At 39.1% G+C, this 17,498-nt stretch overlaps 3 protein-coding genes across 3 annotated transcripts; 1 reads left to right on the top strand and 2 right to left on the bottom strand.

Annotated features, from left to right (window-relative positions):
* Positions 1 to 103: 103 nt before the first annotated feature.
* LOC135938338 (glutamate receptor 2-like) lies at positions 104 to 2,348 on the bottom strand. Its single transcript, XM_065481953.1, has 5 exons — positions 2,239 to 2,348; positions 1,960 to 2,192; positions 1,385 to 1,602; positions 1,050 to 1,330; positions 104 to 341 (listed from the first exon to the last, which is right to left on the bottom strand). The coding sequence occupies exons 1-5, from the start codon at positions 2,346 to 2,348 to the stop codon at positions 104 to 106; spliced, it is 1,080 nt and encodes a 359-aa protein (XP_065338025.1).
* A 1,570-nt stretch (positions 2,349 to 3,918) lies between these two features.
* yata (N-terminal kinase-like protein yata) lies at positions 3,919 to 7,787 on the top strand. The gene is made up of 16 exons (XM_065483722.1): positions 3,919 to 4,168; positions 4,220 to 4,357; positions 4,409 to 4,531; positions 4,582 to 4,805; positions 4,860 to 4,950; positions 5,194 to 5,632; positions 5,684 to 5,781; positions 5,837 to 5,929; positions 5,984 to 6,119; positions 6,178 to 6,369; positions 6,419 to 6,559; positions 6,941 to 7,080; positions 7,136 to 7,228; positions 7,291 to 7,419; positions 7,474 to 7,543; positions 7,596 to 7,787. The coding sequence occupies exons 1-16, from the start codon at positions 4,049 to 4,051 to the stop codon at positions 7,724 to 7,726; spliced, it is 2,358 nt and encodes a 785-aa protein (XP_065339794.1). The 5' UTR covers positions 3,919 to 4,048; the 3' UTR covers positions 7,727 to 7,787.
* mIF2 (mitochondrial translation initiation factor 2) lies at positions 7,767 to 11,413 on the bottom strand. The gene is made up of 15 exons (XM_065483723.1): positions 11,296 to 11,413; positions 11,072 to 11,237; positions 10,897 to 11,002; positions 10,659 to 10,845; positions 10,445 to 10,605; positions 10,204 to 10,383; positions 10,097 to 10,146; positions 9,478 to 9,692; positions 9,222 to 9,426; positions 9,060 to 9,164; positions 8,664 to 8,787; positions 8,467 to 8,607; positions 8,247 to 8,411; positions 8,049 to 8,189; positions 7,767 to 7,992 (listed from the first exon to the last, which is right to left on the bottom strand). The coding sequence occupies exons 1-15, from the start codon at positions 11,310 to 11,312 to the stop codon at positions 7,820 to 7,822; spliced, it is 2,136 nt and encodes a 711-aa protein (XP_065339795.1). The 5' UTR covers positions 11,313 to 11,413; the 3' UTR covers positions 7,767 to 7,819.
* Positions 11,414 to 17,498: the final 6,085 nt, after the last annotated feature.

Here is a 17,498-nt window from a genome sequence, read left to right as displayed (position 1 = left end):
GCATTGGCTGATTAAATAAAAACGGAGGTTTTTCTTCTAAAACGAGAGGTTGTTTATGCAACTTGCTCGACTCGCCTGCGCCGATAGCTGCCTGCTTCCTTGTTTACCACACATAGTAGATGAAGTATTCGATTGCAAGAATGGTGAGAGCGGTACTGGCCCCGATCGCTAAGAGGGCTGCCAGAGGAGCAAAGTCCAAAATGGTCATCGAAAGGACGTGCTCACTCTTCTTCTGGTTTTTAACTTTGGCCGCTTCTATGTATTCTCGGCGCATTTTGGCGTTTTGCTTAATGTCGGCTTCAAAACGGTGAATAATGCCGCCTTCAAAGAGCCTCCTTATCCTGGAATATTTAAAAATTCTTTAAGTATAGTTCCGATTCAACAGACAATAGTGATATTTATATAAATTATTATGTGCAGTTCCATTTTAGTACATTTCAAATTTTAAATTACAAAACCTATTTTCTTTTATTTTATTCAAAGCTTATTTCTGGTAAAAGGAATTTAGATTTTCCCTTCTAGAATCTCCTCTTAACGAAGGGCCAAATTGGTATAGCTCGATGAATAAGGATAATTATAGAATAATGGCGTAATTGAATTGTTGCAAGAAAAATTAGTTTTGTCGCGATGGCAGGGTTGACAAAGTTCCACCACTCGTTTCTCTTGTCATTTGTGCTTGGAAATAAGCGTTTTCAACGTTCATCGGTTTAGAATTCTTTGCAACTAATTTATTTTGAGTTGTTGAAATTTTATTTTTGGAGGTAAAATTCTGCTGATCCGAAGTATGCGAAACCGAGACAGCGAGCTTGTACGAAATGTGTGAATTTATTTTGCTTTGCAAAGAATTGCCTTTGAACAATCCATTCATTATTTATTTTGCTTTGTAAATTTTATTTTATAAACTAATTTTCAAAATTCTTTTTTGAGGAGAACAATTAAATGCCAACGAATTGCTATTTATAGATTTTTTTTCTTTCAGAGTCTGATGTTTCAATAGAGCCTAATGCGTGTTTTTAATCTATTGATAAATAGTAAAATAGATCACTTGCCTGTTATCTAGTATCCGTTTGTACGGGAATTTTGGTCTGATCGGAAAAGCAGCCCAAAAGGACTGCATGGAGAGCGGAAAGTCGGAAAGGGCGCACGGCGCCGTGTCCAGAATCCTGTCCACCCAGTGCGTTGCGACCACAAACGCGGGTATCATTTTCGACCACGGAGCAGGCAGCGAGGAGTTTTTATTGCAAGCGATCTGCAATGCGGTGGAAAGTTTTGCAACTGTCGACGGGGCTCCTTTGGCCCGAAACCTTATCATCGACGCGTGTTGACTCTCCTATGAATTTAAAATGATAAACAAATACTTTTATAAATATTTTAGCACACATACATGGAAAAATGAGCTCTCTGGAGAATTTTCCAGCACAAAGGGTCGGAACCTGGAGCTTTCCAGCAAATCGTCAAAGTTGGAAAAAGGCTGATTGTCCACCCTGACTGTGAGAAATGCGGTCACCGACCCTGAGTAAGTAGCCATTACGACGACAGCTGATAAAAGCGCCGAGAGATGCAACGCTCGGGCACTGAAGGTTATCGGTGGATCCGGATGTCCTGACGGTGATTTATACAAATTATCTAAGGTTTGGGAATCAAAGACATATACTTTTGACTCTTTTTTAATTTTAAGACGTCAAATAAGCACGAGTTTTAAAACTTATGAGCCACATTAAACGTCATCAAAAACGTTTTAAATTCCCTTTAGAAGCCTTAAATAAATTATTGCTGCTCCTTGAAAATGAGGAAAAAATCGATGATGAGTAAAATGTTTAAAACTGAGTAAAGTAGCACCTAAACTGTCTAAAAATGAATCTAAGTGAAGCTCAAATCCGTTTAAAATGTAGCCTTCTTTATCTTGAAACACGATGATTTATTTTCCAACCATGTTTATCTGCGGAAAACACGGCATACCTTGCATGCAGGATGCGCCATGAATGCAGACGAAAGCCTCGCTGAAAATTTCGATGAAGCTAAGATTTGTGTTGTGTTGCCTTTCAAACTCTGATTTCCAAAAAAGCGCTAAAACCGTCGAAAGCACCAAAATTGCGGCCAAAATGCTCATCCACAAGGTCGAGTGGAATGGAAGAAGGAAATTAGTCCATCTGATTCTTTCACTCGCCGTGGCTCTCATCAAAACTGAAAAACTGTGGACAAAAATGAGAATTTAAGAATCCCAGCTCAATATTTTACCTGACTCTGTGAATAGGTGGTGAAAAATCCGTCTTGTTTGCAAATGAGGGCAGCATGATTATGGGTGACAGTGAGATGTCTGCAATGCCCAGTTCTATTTCCTGTAACATGTTGCTCCAACTCGCTTCAGGAAGCAGATTCTCTCTTACCCTTTTAATAGAGAAACTGCGTGGAAGATTGTTTAAATTCATTTTTTTTAGTTTGAAAATAACATTTTACGTGAAATTTAAGTTTTGCGCCAGTTGCCTCCAGATTGTTATATAAGCCCTGGTCCATTCGTCAAATTCAGCTAACGGATCAGAAGAAAGGCATGCAGCCAAACCTGTGATTTTGACAGCCTGCAGATTGCTTCTGCTTCTAGTTACGGATGATTTCACGTCAATTAGGGGCAAAGATTTTAATGAATCGGGTGAAAACCGATTAAATTTTCTCGTTGTTAACTTTCGGTAGCGCGAAACCTTGTAGACCTTTAATTTTTTTTAAATGAGTAAAATTAGGCCAGTAATATTAGGGACTCCTCACCTCAAATATTGTTTGCGGAGAAGACTGGAACATGGCGTACGCTCTGCTGTCGTATTTCAAGTCGATTTGGGCGAGAGAATAGTCCAGGGTTTCGTCTACTGTCATTCCCCCTCTGACACCCAAGAAAGAAAAAATGAATAGCGATGGGGTAGTTCCTAAATCATCTTGCATCTGCGTTTGGAAAGAAGGCAATTTTTATTTTACCTTCGATTAAAAAAATAATAAACTTGCAGGAACGCTTCCTATTTGGTAAGCCGGATCTATGTTGAAAAATAAGTAAGCAGTGTTTAAAGCGTGCAATCCTCTGCTCAAATTGTGAATCAACACAGATTCCCCTTCGCTGATCTTCTGCTCTGCCACTCTAATCCCTCTGCGTGAAAATTCCTCAAAATGGGCTACAAATTGTATAAAAATTACAATTCAACTATAATGGTTTACAAATTTAAATACCTGGAAGAAGACGTTCAAAATTTCTGTCCAGCAAAAAATTGTGAAACTGCAAATTATTGATGTGGAACCGTTCACACAAATCCAAAATGCAGCTGAAGTTAAATGCACTGCTCCTTGACAAGAAAATAATGAATACAATCGCGCATGTTATGCGCAACATTTTGACACCTGCGAGCTTTAGGGGAAAGTGAATGCCGGTGCTTTGCCAGCGGTGATTTCCTAGCCACCACTAATTTGTGTTGATCAATTATTCAAGAAACTATATACAACCCTTATGCTTGAGAGGCATGCGCTTCACACTCGGGTGAATGTGCTTTGATTGCAAGACGAATAAAATAATAATTATATAGGCAAAGAATTTCGCATTAGATTATTTGAGTTGGAATTTTCAGCGATTTTTTTTCTGATGGATTTGGGCTCAATTTTGCAAGGTTTCATTTTCTTACCACCTGCGGTGTTGTAATAATTCATTTTCTGATTAATTTTTCAAATTTCTCGCTCAAAAGAATAATTGCCTTCTATAGTTTTTCAATTATTTTTCCTTGAAAATATCCAAATTAAAAACAGTTAATTATTATTTTTCGTCCTGCCTTGCTTGTGCCTTGCGTTTTGATTTTAGTTTTCCCCTTGCGCGGCGAATCGGCAAATTATTACACTGAAAGGTGATTGGTCCAAGTCCACGCATTTTGATTGGCGTGCGGCTACGCCTTGTTTCAAGCTCCAGCTGGATAAACGTGATGTAAACATGATACGCAGTCATGGTCACTATTTCAAATTAGATTAAACGTCGAGTTATTGGAAAATATTGGCAAAGTGACGTGCTGAATAAAAAGGCGGAATGTGGTCGTTCTTCGCGCGCGATCCATCGAAGGATTTCCCATACGAAATCGGCGAAGTGCTGTCGAATGACTTGGACCGAGGGCGGTCGCTCTGGAGTATCCACAAGGGCAAGAAAAAAGTGAGGAATTTTAGCGTTCAAAAGCAATTTGACTCGAAATGTCCTTTGCAGAGCTCCGGTGAGGACGTGTCGGTCTTCAGTTTCGACGCGAAAAATGGAGTCCAGTTGTTTGAGCTGGCCAAGGGTGCGATGAAGAGGTTCAAAACACTCAGACACCCCTACATTTTACCGTTTTTTGATGGATTTGAGGTACCTATTATTTCAGTATTAATAGTGCTAATTATAACTACGTTGTTACAGTCTGATAAAGGAGTATATTTCGCAACGGAGTGTGTTGAGCCCCTGGAAGCACACTTGTCGAAACTCACCCTGACTGGCCAACAGAAGGCCCTCTACTTGTCATGGGGAATTTTCCAAATTGCTGTAAGTGGTTATTTGTACGTTTTGTTAAATTTAATTATTTGTTTCTGTAGAGAGTGCTGAACTTCTTATTAAATGACTGCAATTTGCGCCATAACAACATTTGCATTTCTTCGATTTACGTCAATGCAGCTGGGGAGTGGAAGCTTGGTGGGCTTGAGTACGTTTCGAGCGTGGACGAGGGACCCAAAGTTATCCAAAAGACGCTGCCAAGTCTGGAGAAGTACAATCCCCCTGAATTCAGTGATCACAGCAAGCAGCGATTTGTCTCGAAATTGTAATAATTTTTTTTTTCACACTAGGATTGATATCAATTTTTTTTTAATTCCAGTTCTGGTGATATGTGGGGATTTGGTTGCTTGATTTGGGAGGCGTTCAATGGACCACTGCCTCAAAGCTCGAGCTTAAGAAGTTTAGACAAAGTAAGCAACACTTGTTGTTTTAATTCTTTTCGATTCTGCACAAATGTTTGTCTGGTTTTTCCCACTGCCGTTTTTTTGTCGGAAAAAATCAAGAGAAGAGTCAGGTTTTCAGACTGGCTATTTTTTAATTATGTTTGCTAAACTGTAGACAAATTAATGAAAAAGTGAAGTAATCTGAGTTGACTAAAAAATTAATTTTTATATAATTTTCTCGTGAGTGAAACAAAAATTTAATAATTTCAGATCCCCAAACCACTGATACCTGTATTCAATGAGCTGACTGGTCCTAGTCCGTCAAATCGTCCTAACCCGGCTGACGTGATTGACAGACTCCGCCGCGGCGGCTCGTATTTCAGCAACAACCTTGTCGACGCCCTGCTCTTCCTCGAGGAAATCCAAATCAAGGACAAAAACGAGAAAAACAAGTTCTTCAGCTCACTGACCGACAAGCTTGATTTATTCCCAGAAAGCATTTGCCGCCACAAAATCCTCCCTCAGCTTATCACAGCGTTCGAATATGGGGATGCTGGCTCGCCGGTGTTGGCTCCACTCTTCAAACTGGGGAAAATGCTGCCGGAAATCGAGTACCAGAAGAAAATTGTGCCTTGCGTTGTCAAACTGTTCTCCTCGAATGACAGAGCCACTAGAATAAGACTTTTGCAGCAGCTGGAGCTTTTCATTGGTGAGTTTTTAGTCAGTTTTTTCTTCTTGATTGATATCAGGAATTTTTCAGATCATTTACAACCTTCAACTGTGAACGATCAAATTTTTCCGCAGCTTGCGAATGGTTTCATGGATACAAATCCGACAATAAGGGAACAAACAATTAAGGTTTGATTTATTTAAAGTTAGTTTCATGCCAACCTTTAATCTTTTGTTTTTGCAGTCATTTCTTCATTTAGCGCCTAAACTCAACTACAACAATTTGAATGTAGAAACTCTTCGGCAATTTGCGAGACTGCAAGCTAAAGATGATCAGGTCCGATTTGATCCCATTACAGATCCCTTTATAAAACAAATTTTTATCAAATAGGGTGGAATTAGGACCAATACTACAGTTTGTCTTGGGAAAATATCGCCACACCTTCATCCACAAATCAGACAAAAAGTTCTCATTTCTGCATTTATCAGGGCTATGAGAGATCCATTCCCTCCAGCCAGAAATGCTGGTAATTTCTAGTAAATGTTTCCAATCTGAATAAACTGGCAATGAGAATCTCTCCAAAGGTGTGCTGGCACTGGCTGCAACTCAGCAATACTACCTTCTCCAGGAGGTGGCAGCAAGAATTTTGCCTGCCCTCTGCCAGTTGACTAGTGATCCAGAGAAGAGCGTCCGCGACAATGCCTTCCGCACCATCAAAGGCTTCCTGGGCAAACTGGAGAAAGTGAGCGAGGATCCTAGTCTTAAGGAATCTATGGGTAAGAGATCTTGGGAAACCTTGTAATGGTTTAAATCATTCTTTTACAGAGGCAGATGTGAATACCGCCACTCCAAACTCTGCGAATTCCTCAGCAACCTGGACAGGGTGGGCGGTCAGTGCTGTCACCTCAAAATTCTACAGAGGCAGTGTGGACAAAAAGTGTGTCAGCAAGTCGGCTCTTCCTACAGGTATATCAAAGGTCTTTAAATCTTTTGAAAAAACAGAAATAAATAAATGGTTAGAAGATAAGCAGAGACTGCATCATTGTGGATTTTTTTTTAAGGCTGGAGTGAACCACAATTTTTAACCTATCTATGTTTTCAATGTGTAGACTGGACAAAAAATGTTCTAGGGTAAAAATTGAAATCAATTTAAAAATCAATTTCTGTTTAATTGTGATGATTTTTTTGTATGAATAATACTCCCATTGATGAGAAAAATTTATTGATGAGCTAATTTTTACTTTCCGAAATTATCAGAGAATTTCATTGAGCTGTTAATTTGGGAGATGAATTGAAAGAGATTGGTTTCAAATAGTAATGTATGGATCAAAATTTATTTTTTCGCAGATCAAACTTCAAGCAGCACCCCTTCAACCGGCACTTCCAGTATTAACTCCTCGGTGGACAAAGATGATGTTGTGAAGACTCCAGACTCCAACACAGATCTGGATGACAATTGGGACGGAGACAACTGGGGTGATATGGACGCGAGTGCTTTTAAACTATCTAAAATACCTCAAGCTAACACTACCCCTTTTACAGAGCTCGCCAGCAAAGTCCAGAGATGTCGAGGTTGAAGTTGCCAGTGGAAAAAACGAGGGCTGGGACACTGAGGATTGGGGGTCGATTGAAGACGTGAGACGCAATTTTATTTATCACGTAATTGATGCCTTATTTATTTTTTAAATTGAATTCAGGTTCCTGAGGAGGCAACACCAACTGAAAACGCAAGTAGCTGGAAGCAGGACTTCAGCTCTGCCTCAAAGCCAGCCAGTTCTTATGATTGGACTGCACCTGCATCTGGTGGTAGCAGTTTAACGCAAAGGGTATGAAATTAACTTTCCTCAGATGGAATAAACACTTGATTTTAATTTTAATAGGTTGAAACTAAAGCTCAGAGTAGCGATTGGGATGATGCAGGATGGGAACCTTTGGAGATGGCGCCAAAAGGTAAGGGGATTTTCAAACATTAAAGGAAAAGACTTAAGGGAATGGTTTTTAGATGATAAAATGGATGAAGCCAAAAGAAAAAGAGAAGAGAAAAAACTGCAGCGGCAAAAAGAGCTTGAAGCAAGGCGAGCGAACCGAACTGGTGGAGCCATGAAGCTGGGCTCAAAGAAGGCGTATGATTGAATGGGAATTTTAATTTTAAGAAATTAAATTTGTATCGCAATAATTATATTTAAAACCAACAGCAGTCTTGTTTTATTTATTCTCTGCACAACTTTAAAATCCAGGATCCCATTCACATGTTTGCGGCTCTTCACGTATGGAGTAGCACTGTATAATGTCACCAGGCTCGAATTCAAAGCCGCTCTTGTCCAGTCTGACGCCACACTCAACGTCTTTCTTGATGGACTCTACCTCATCTTTCAGATGTCTCAGCTGGAAAACTTTACCTGCAGGCATAATATGAGTAAATAAGCATAAAATTCTATGCTAGTTATCTATTGACCTTCGTATATAACTTCTCCATTTCTTAAAACTCGCGCTTGAGATGCCCTCTTCAGTAATCCTTTGGTGCATCGTGAACCAGCGACGCCAACCTTAGTTTTTCCTACTGTTACTTCAAAAAATTGGAGCACATTCGCTTCCCCTGCAGAAAACCAGTTTAAAGTTACATGTTTGTGCAAGGACTAGGGCAATAACTTACCAGTAACATCCTCTACTTTCTTCAAGGGCAGCATTTTGCTGATTTCGTCTTTGATGTCATCCACCAGCTTATAGATCACATTGTGTGGCTTAACAAGAACTGACTTCTGCTTGGCGAGGTCTTTGGTTTTTTTAGGAGTGTCAAGATTAAATGTGTAGACCAAACCTAAATAAATAAAGATCAAGTTCAAAGTTCTGCAGATTGAAAAGCTGCAAGTTACTGTCAAAAGTCGAAGCCAGCTCCAAATCATTTTCAGTGACTTGTCCAACTCCATAATGGATCAGAGACAGTTTGCAGCGCTTCTCGTCATCATAAGTATCAAGCACGTCCAAAATCGCCTCCACAGAGCCATCAACGTCACCTGTACAGGATTCAGGGAGTTTAAAGAGTGGCACGTCGCATAGCAATCCATGCTACCTTTTACAATGATGTTCAGCTCAGGGTGGCCATCCCTTTCCTTGCTCTCCTTTTCTCTGGGACCCGTTCTTCGCACTCTGTACCAACCCAATCTTCGCCTCTCCTCCAACATTGTCCTGTAAACCTTTTAAAAAAGTGCAAAATTAGAGTGATATAAGATTAAAGAATATTTTTTTCTTTGCGTTCCATTTTCATCTTGGCATCAAATGCACAAAAGAAAGGGGTGAAAAATTGATATAAAAACACCGTCAGTTAAATATTGATTTTAATCCTCAAAGAATCAAAGAAATGAATTTAAAACCGTCTAAATGAAGCTCAACATAACCCAAAACAAGGCTTGGTTTTTGCAATAAAAATTATCCCAACATTAATCATAATTAGTTCAGGTTGACATACCTTATGGTGCTCAGCGGCCTTTTGAGCAATCACCTCTTTCACGTCCTCTAGCTTTTCTTCTCTTTGCTTCTCCATACGATATTTCAAAACCTCCTGGGCGACTCTCTAGAAGCCAAAATTTTCATTTAAAACCTAACGAAGAGTCAACTATTGACGTCAGACCTCAGACTCAACCTCGATGATTTCGTCCCCAGCTGAAGGCAACTCGCGCCAGCCCAAAATTTCGACGGGCGTGGCTGGTGGCGCCTCAGTAAGCGGCCGGCCGGTATCATCGAACATGGCTCGCACCTTCGCCCACGCTGTCCCAGCCACCAGAATGCAGCCCTTTCTCAGGGTGCCCCTCTGCACCAAGGCAGTCGAAAGCTTCCTGAAAACATCGAATTTTATGTTTTATCGTAAAAATAAAAAATTAACTAACCCTCGGCCTGGGTCGGTTTTAGACTCAATCACAACTCCCTCCATGTAACCAGTGGGTTCTGCTTTTAAGTCCATGATTTCTGCTTGCAAAGCGATTACTTCGATTAAAGTGTTGAGATTGGTTCCTTTCAATGCAGAAATCGGCACTGACTGAATATCACCGCCGAATTCCTCCAGTTCGATTCCTTGAGTTAGAAGCATTTTCCTGGTGTAATCCTGAACAAAAATTTGAAACAATTTTATACAACCATCAGATCAAATATTGATTATTTTTTCAAAACAAGAATTATTCATAAATTAAGAGAAACTAACCAAAAAATTGTTTTAGACAAATAATGGAGAAATTAGATACACGAAGGGAAATCACTAACAAGGGAAACGGACCCTTCAATCCAGAAATCGCGATATTTTTTGCTACCAATTGGGTGGTCTTAGATAACAGATCAAATTTTTCTGAAACTTAACACTTAAATTTAAAACTTTAACTGGCTAAAAATGTAATAATTTGTGTTACTTTCAGGTCTTAAATAATAATCTTATGCCCAGAAAAAAATAATGGACCGTTTTAAATTCCCAACCCTAATAATATTAAAAATACATATGAATTATTAACTACTTACAACATCAGCCTTAGGTTTGTCAATCTTGTTAATCGCCACGATGATAGGAACTTTCAATTTTCCAAATTAGACCAAAATTCAGCACATGACATTATTTTCAAACAAACCATTTGCTTCCTTGGCCATTCTAATAGATTCGACAGTCTGTTCCATGACTCCATCGTCAGCTGCCACAACCAGAACCACTATGTCTGTAGAGTCTGCACCCCGAGCTCTCATCGCTGTGAATGCAGCGTGGCCTGGCGTGTCCAGAAAGGTTACCCTATCCTTCGATGACGGAAGAACAACTGCAGACCAAATATTAAGTAAATTATAAATCACTAGGAGGGTTTAAAATATTTTATTAACCTGAAAAAGCACCAATGTGCTGCGTGATTCCTCCAAATTCTGAATCGACGACCCTGGTGTTTCTCAGAGAGTCCAGCAAAGTTGTTTTGCCGTGGTCAACGTGGCCCATGATTGTAACTACTGGTGGCCGACGAACCAGTTTTGAAGGGTCAGCAGGCGGTCTATAAAGAAATAAATTATTATTATATATTTTATTCTAACCCAAATTATTTACCTTCTGGTAACGTCTTTGTACTTTGGAACAACTTCCTTTTCCCTTTCACTGGGGTGAGCTACTACTTTGAACCTGAAGCCCGACTTTTTAGCAGCTTCTTGAATGACCGTGAAGTTGTGAATCACAGATTTTGGTCTGTTGTATGGATTTGAGTTTTCAACGTAAACGAATACGTCGAATATGTGATCTGTAGGTCATGAATTACGGAAAATGAAGAGAAATGGGCACAAAAAGTTACCAACGCTCTTTCCCATTGAGTCAGCTAATTCCTGCACCGTCATATTTCGCCAGATTTCAATAACTGCTGATTTCGTTTTGGCTTTTGGGTTCATTTGAATACTGTTCTGTGGAGATATGATAATTTTAGTGCTACATTTTCAAAAGAAAACTTAAAGTAAATTAAATTGACGAACCTTATCATCTTTGTCTTTTCTTTTCGCGAAATTCATAAAGGTCGTATGGAACCCGTTAGAACCTATTCTATAAATGTTTTTATTCAAAGAGCACACATGTTCCTGCAGAATGTTTCGGGTCAAAAGCATCTTAATGCCATGGTGGTATTTAGCAAGGCGCCGTAAACTGAAAAAAATAATTTTTTTAACAAAAAGATGAAAATTAAATTTACTATTAATTTTACCTTTGAAGTGAGCACATTTTTAAAATATTTAAATCAATATAGTCCTTAATTTTGCTCTTTTTAGATGACCATTGCAACCATGCTGTGTTTGTTTCGAAATTACAGCTGACGGTCTCGACTCTTGACACCGGCCGCTGCGAACAGCGCTCTAAGGAAAATGCGGGAAGTGAGAGAGTTACAATTATTATAGCGTAACAGAGCCAAGAGCCACAGCCGCGAATCCTGCGAGCATCAGTGCAATGAGGCCTGAACAAATTTTTAAAAACACTTAAAAGTGATCCGCAATATTTTTACTTTGAATCTCAAAGTATTCATCGTAAATAACTTGTTAAGTCCCTATTCCTAAATTAATATTTAATATTTTAAATGCCCAACAGATTTTCAGAAGATTACATAATAGATGTTAAAAAGGACATAATTTATTAAAAAGACATTTGATATTTTGATTATTTATTTAAATGTATTAAAGTTTGTTTGATTATTCTCGATCAAGCATCAAGCCAAACATGAAAATATCGATGAGGACGGGTAGCACGAGAGACAATCGAGAGAGAAAAGTGCTGACGCGCGGCGCACTTTGCAGCCACGAAAATCGAGTTGCTTGTTTGAGCTAGGCCGAAATCAATCGCGACGCGACACACATTTAGCGAACGCTTTAAAACGCGCACATTAGCAGGCAAAAAGCCCGTCGTTTCGCCAGCGTCGGAGCAGCAGCCAAAGAGAAAAAAATGGGCGAGCGCGCGGCGCATATTGCTAAAAGCATCGCACGCCGACCTAACCTAATTATTGCTGCCGATTCGATTAGGCAGCAACACAATTTCGCCTTTTCGATAAACGCACTGCCTTAGATGACGACAAGCCTCTGCGTTTCACTTCTGACTCTCTGTGTAGTCTTTACAATAATAATTTACGCGTCTTGGCACGATCACATTATACAATACATAGAATCAGCTCTTCCTTTGAGTGCATGTCAACCGACTGGGAACTTTAAAAAAATAAAAGAGCTGTACAGTACGAAAAATCTTCTTACACTGGTAACTTTACAAACTTTGCAAAGTTTGGATAGTCAAACCGTTGGGGGTTTCTCTTGAGTGCTCTTAATATAACCTGATTTTAACGAATGGGCTCTACCGTCCATTTGGTTCATAAAAGTGTTGCTAGGCGTTTTTCGGCCTTATGCAATATTGAACATTTTAGATTGTTGGTCTTGTGAAAATTCGCACTTTCGACCTTCTAAATGGAATAATATTTTGCCATTTAAAACCTAATTGTATGTTTTATTTCTTATTATTTTTCGAATTCTTCCTATATTCAGCGCAAAGAAAGAAAACAAAAAATGTAGTATAATTATATACTTAAAACCAACACAAAAATCATAATTTCCACCTTAAGATCTTCATCTCGCTCTAGCGGTAAAATTATGTCCGTAGGAGTTTTCATCTTGCGGTTAATTTTGGCAGAGTTATCAAGCGCCTTTTTTGCGAGCAGTGCAAAGGGGCTTGATTTTGGTATTCTACCGCGTGGTAATGACGTTCGGCAAGAAAAGTGGTGTGTTTTCGAGTCTCGTCACCGGCACTGACACTATTACGCACGGTGCAGTAAGCGTGGTAATGATGTCCCTGCTTGGTATGCATGGAAATGCAGACGCCTGGCCTGGCTGTCTGCTTTGTCACGCACACTGCTGTGGCTCCGGCTCCGAAAAATGAGATTAGCTCCCGCGATTCAATCATGCCGACAACTCTTCAATCCATTCCAGCTCTATTTTCCTGCATTTTTTTAAGGAATCTAAACATTTTTAGTAAAATAAAAAAAGCAATTTCAAGACCTTAACAACTCTATGCACACTCTTGCTCCCACTAAAGGAAAGCAGGACGTCTGTTGGTTTATATACTAAACTGTTTATGACTTCAGATAAGCGTGGCTATAAAGTGGATAATTGTGTGTATAAACTTATTTTTACTTTTTAGAGGTTTGTGTGAGACATTTAATACGTGATGCAGTACTTCTTAACTCCCTGATCGAGGAGGAAGCTTGAAACAATGACGAAGCATCAGGCAAATCGTTTCGTTGCACATTTCAAAGATCCCAAGTGTCATTTTGGTATTTTTCATTTCAAATTAAATGCTCATTAATATGCTCAGTGTATAATCTTCAGTATATCAACAGAAGGCAATTTCTAAAAAATATAAAGTAAGGATATAACAGTTCGCTATATAGTTAGGAAAGCTGTATTTAATTTCAACTTATAAAAATTATGTAACACCCCCTCGAGTGATTTTATCTATATTTGCAACTAGCAATAATTTTGATATTTGACAGTTAACATCTGTATTTCCTGTTGCTTTACTTGCGTTATTAGAAAATAGTAATGAAACAAAATTAGCCAAATTTAAGATTCAAAATTGATTAAAATTGTAAATCGATGACGTGAAATGCGGAAAATGCAATCTATAGATTATCTGATTGTGTTTTTTACTGGATAAATTTGCTTTGTATTTTTCAGTTAAGAAATAAAGCTAATATAGAAATAATTTTTGCAGTCTGTTGATTTTGCCATTATTTCCTATAGCATTTTTCGAACGTGAAAATGCGTAAAATAATATATAATCAGTATAGCAAAAACGTAAGAACGTGGCGGTCAGATTAGAAAACCAGCAGATGACCCAGCAGACCCCTCCCTGCCTGGATAAAGTGTCTCTTCAGTCGTTTCAGACCCTTTCTTGTGTTCTTGATTGTGCACGCGGGACTAGCCAGTGTAAATTCTCACTCAATAAAATCTGATGCTTAAACCCTTGGTAGAGCTTCTAGAAAACGGTGAGTGCGAAGCAAGTTGTTTTTCGAATTCAGTTTGGGAAAAACATTCGTCGTAAATATTTAGCCTCTTTTTTCTATATAGATTTTAAGAGAAAGTGTAAAAGAGATTCATAAGCCGAATTGTATTAAAATATTAAAATAAATATGTGTCACCGGAGGGAGACGAGAGCGAAAAAGGAGACTCACCGCTCGCTCTCATAGATTTATTTTAATAATATAAAAGGTTTTACTCGTAGTTTCTTCTCGGTTTCAAAAAAGGGTTAAGCTGCTTATTTAAACCAAATTCAAATAGTCAGATTGGCAAATATATAAGTGATGATTTCAAAGGATATGCAAAATCTACATTTTCACGAAGCACTTATAATTTGGAAAAATTTATAAATCGTATCAAAAGAGATGCAGAGCAGTCGTGATTTGAATATGGAATTTACTTTGTTCACCTCTTCCTGGAATAGCTTGATGCAGCGGCAAAAATGTAAATTTGTGGCGGCGTGTCTTCCTTCCGGTGATGTGGATTTGAATTAAAAAGAGCTCGGTTTGAAATATAAATGACTATCCAGGTCGGTTTCCATAGAGATCAAATGTGAGCCACCCTACTTTTGGTATTTTTGGTGTCCAATCTAACCAAGCTATTTTTATATATCAACAGATTGTGGGAAAAGAACATCTTCTCGAGACCCAAATTCCATTCCGCGCGCTTGGATAATGCAGAAAGAAAGTAGTCCATGGGGCGGTGACGCAATCGGCGAGTGTTGCATCTCTGCAGATGTTAGCAGTGCATGCTATGGAGAATGAGTGCTGCATGCATTATGCACTCTCTCAAGCTCTCACCTGGCCTTTTTCATCCCTTTCACGCTGCCGGCACGTTGCAAAATATACATTGCACACATTCACCACACATTTACATCGCGCGGCGCGGACCTTAATTCGCTTTTACTGCCACGCGTCTGCTTTCGTGCCGCATTCATTCTCTTAATTTCCATTTTCCCATAAAGGGAATTCAGGCTAGATGATTACTAGCTGGATTTTTTTATATCATTATAAAACAAATAAAAATTTCTTATTCTTTAAACTCCTTTTTGAGATTGCAAGTTAAAAGCATGACTGTGGAAACCTCTTTCATGAGGGATATTTGAGCACTTCGGGGATCTGTTCCTGGCAGCCCATTATCAGGGATGGCAAAAAGTGCGGTTAGTTAAGTGACTCGAAATCTCGAATGGCTCAACAAGCTGGGAGGCGCATCGGCGCTGACAGGCCACTTGCTGGTTTTCACACCTTTCCAGCGGCTTAATAGAAAAGTTTCTAGCGTTTAAATCAGAAAACCTCGGTGCGGTAAGGCAAAACGATGACCATATATTGGGCCCAAGCTCCTCTGGGACCATTTGAGTCCCATGATATCCACTCGGCATTGTTATTGGGGCCCGGTAGCCTATACAGAACGTGATGAGCAGAGAGGCTCAAGAAAAATAAAATAAAAAGGAAGAAGTTTGGGACAAAAAAATAAATAAATAGCGTTTGAGGCATCATTCTGGAAATTTGTTAATTGCTTTCTTTTTCACTGTAATTGCTCAGCATAACATAAAATACTAAAGTTTATTAGAATTTGAATTAAAGTGAGTGCCGTCATTAATTTTCCAATACAAAATCCGCAGCACTTTTCTGCTGAGTGTATTTATTTCATAGTTCCAATAATTGCTGAAGGAATAAGAGGCGGAACAGCTGTATTTCCTGTTTCCATTCTTAAAAATTATTTCCGTTGGCGTACGTTTTGTGATCTGAAAATTGATACATATACATTTTTTAAAATATAATCAGTCTATCCCAAGCAAGCATATTAATTTGTAACAAGAGCTGTAACATCATCATCAATATTTCTGTGCGGCTTACTCCCGATTTTTTTTATTTGATAGAAATTTTAAAAGCAATCGAGAGCCTTGACTAAAAGTAAATATGAAGGAAAAGCCAGAATTGAGCACGTTGTTGCTGATTGTTACGATTTTGTGCTTTGAGAATCGCTCGTAAAAATACTCAAAAGTAAGAACCGGCAGAAGAATAAAAATTCTACCATGAGCAACATTGGCTAATTCAGCAGGAGTTGAAAAACGGGGACCGGAAGTGAAGTGTCAGAGAGCTGGGCTTTTGGGGGTATGGCGAGGTGCGGCCAGTGGAGCGAGCGAGCGAGCGTTGGCACAGGCAGGAAGAACGAACGCGCGCGTAAGAAGGAGCAGAGCAGAGATATCGACCGTGGCGCGTGCAGTGCAACACACACACATCCACAGACGGCCTGCGAGCGCAGAGGGATGAATAGCAGCGACCTTACTCACTCGCATTACACTGCCACATATATTAGCAAAAGGGTCTCGTTGGCAATGGAAGCGAAAAAATCGCCCCCGGGTCTCGCCGTGGCTGTGCCTTTTCTCCTCTCTGACTCGCTGACTCGCCCGATGAGCCCAACTCCCGAAATGTCTCACTTTGGCGTGGGCTGTGGACGCGACGAGAAATAAGACGCGCTAAAGTAGAGGAAAAGCATTAATTTCCGGTCGGGCGGACGCACGCAGCCAAAATGTTTTTCCAGCTGCACTAGCAAATGAGACCGAAGATTCAAATGCGCCGAATCAACAACCCCTGAGAGTCATCAAACTTTCCAGCCATCCCCTACTCAATGATGCGGAATTCAATGGACCTCTCAACAATTAAGTCTTCTGATAACATTTGAAAACGACAATTTTATCAAAAGCCTGATTAATCGGCTACTTTGTAAAAAACAAATGAATGTTTTTGCAAGTTTTGGAAAGTAAAAAACTAATCCTCCAAACGTTGAGGAACGACGAAATGATGAGTGTTTTTTATGCTAATACGTGAACCGTAATTAAAATCGTTTGAAATACGAAACTTCTCAACCGGATAAAAATTCGTGCAAGACCGTTTTTGCGTTGGAATAATTTTCCATTTTTAAATACTTCAGCCATTCAATATTTTTCGATCTTTTTCTAGCCTTAAAATTCTATGAAAAATCAAATTTATTGCAAATACTTATCATTACGTGTACCCGTCAATTAACTTATATTGTTTTGAGCTAGGTTATCAATGTATTTGTGTATTTTATGATAACAAATAATCTGAAAAATAGCATATATAAAAAATTGCAATGCAAAGAAAAGGAGTTATAGGCACGCAGCAGCATTTCGATCTTAATCGATGGATCTACGCATTTGGCGTAGTTATATTTTTTGATTATTATTGCAATTATTTTACCTAAATTTTATTCTTTGCTCTTCTGGTGGTAAAAAAAGAAAATTGACTATTGCAATGCATTAATGAAAAACCGTGTAAAACCGACTGTTTTCCTCCTACAAAAGTTAAAAAATATTTGCTTATTTTCCACAAGG

Source organism: Cloeon dipterum, chromosome 3, assembly GCF_949628265.1.
Source record: "Cloeon dipterum chromosome 3, ieCloDipt1.1, whole genome shotgun sequence".
Lineage (NCBI taxonomy): Eukaryota > Metazoa > Arthropoda > Insecta > Ephemeroptera > Baetidae > Cloeon > Cloeon dipterum.
Note: the sequence above shows the minus strand (reverse complement) of the source record. Positions and strands in the feature narration are given on the sequence as shown.

Coding starts and splice junctions, on each gene's coding strand:
- yata (XM_065483722.1), top strand. CDS start 4,049: ATGTGGTCGTTCTTCGCGCGCGATCCATCGAAGGATTTCCCATACGAA. Junction 6,370..6,418: donor TAGTCTTAAGGAATCTATGG/GTAAGAGATCTT, acceptor ATTCTTTTACAG/AGGCAGATGTGAATACCGCC. Junction 7,544..7,595: donor TTTGGAGATGGCGCCAAAAG/GTAAGGGGATTT, acceptor AATGGTTTTTAG/ATGATAAAATGGATGAAGCC.
- LOC135938338 (XM_065481953.1), bottom strand. CDS start 2,348: ATGTTACAGGAAATAGAACTGGGCATTGCAGACATCTCACTGTCACCC. Junction 2,193..2,238: donor CCACCTATTCACAGAGTCAG/GTAAAATATTGA, acceptor TTTTGTCCACAG/TTTTTCAGTTTTGATGAGAG. Junction 342..1,049: donor AAACGGATACTAGATAACAG/GCAAGTGATCTA, acceptor TAAATATTCCAG/GATAAGGAGGCTCTTTGAAG.
- mIF2 (XM_065483723.1), bottom strand. Junction 10,606..10,658: donor TACAAAGACGTTACCAGAAG/GTAAATAATTTG, acceptor ATTTCTTTATAG/ACCGCCTGCTGACCCTTCAA. Junction 8,412..8,466: donor GCTGGCTTCGACTTTTGACA/GTAACTTGCAGC, acceptor TTATTTATTTAG/GTTTGGTCTACACATTTAAT.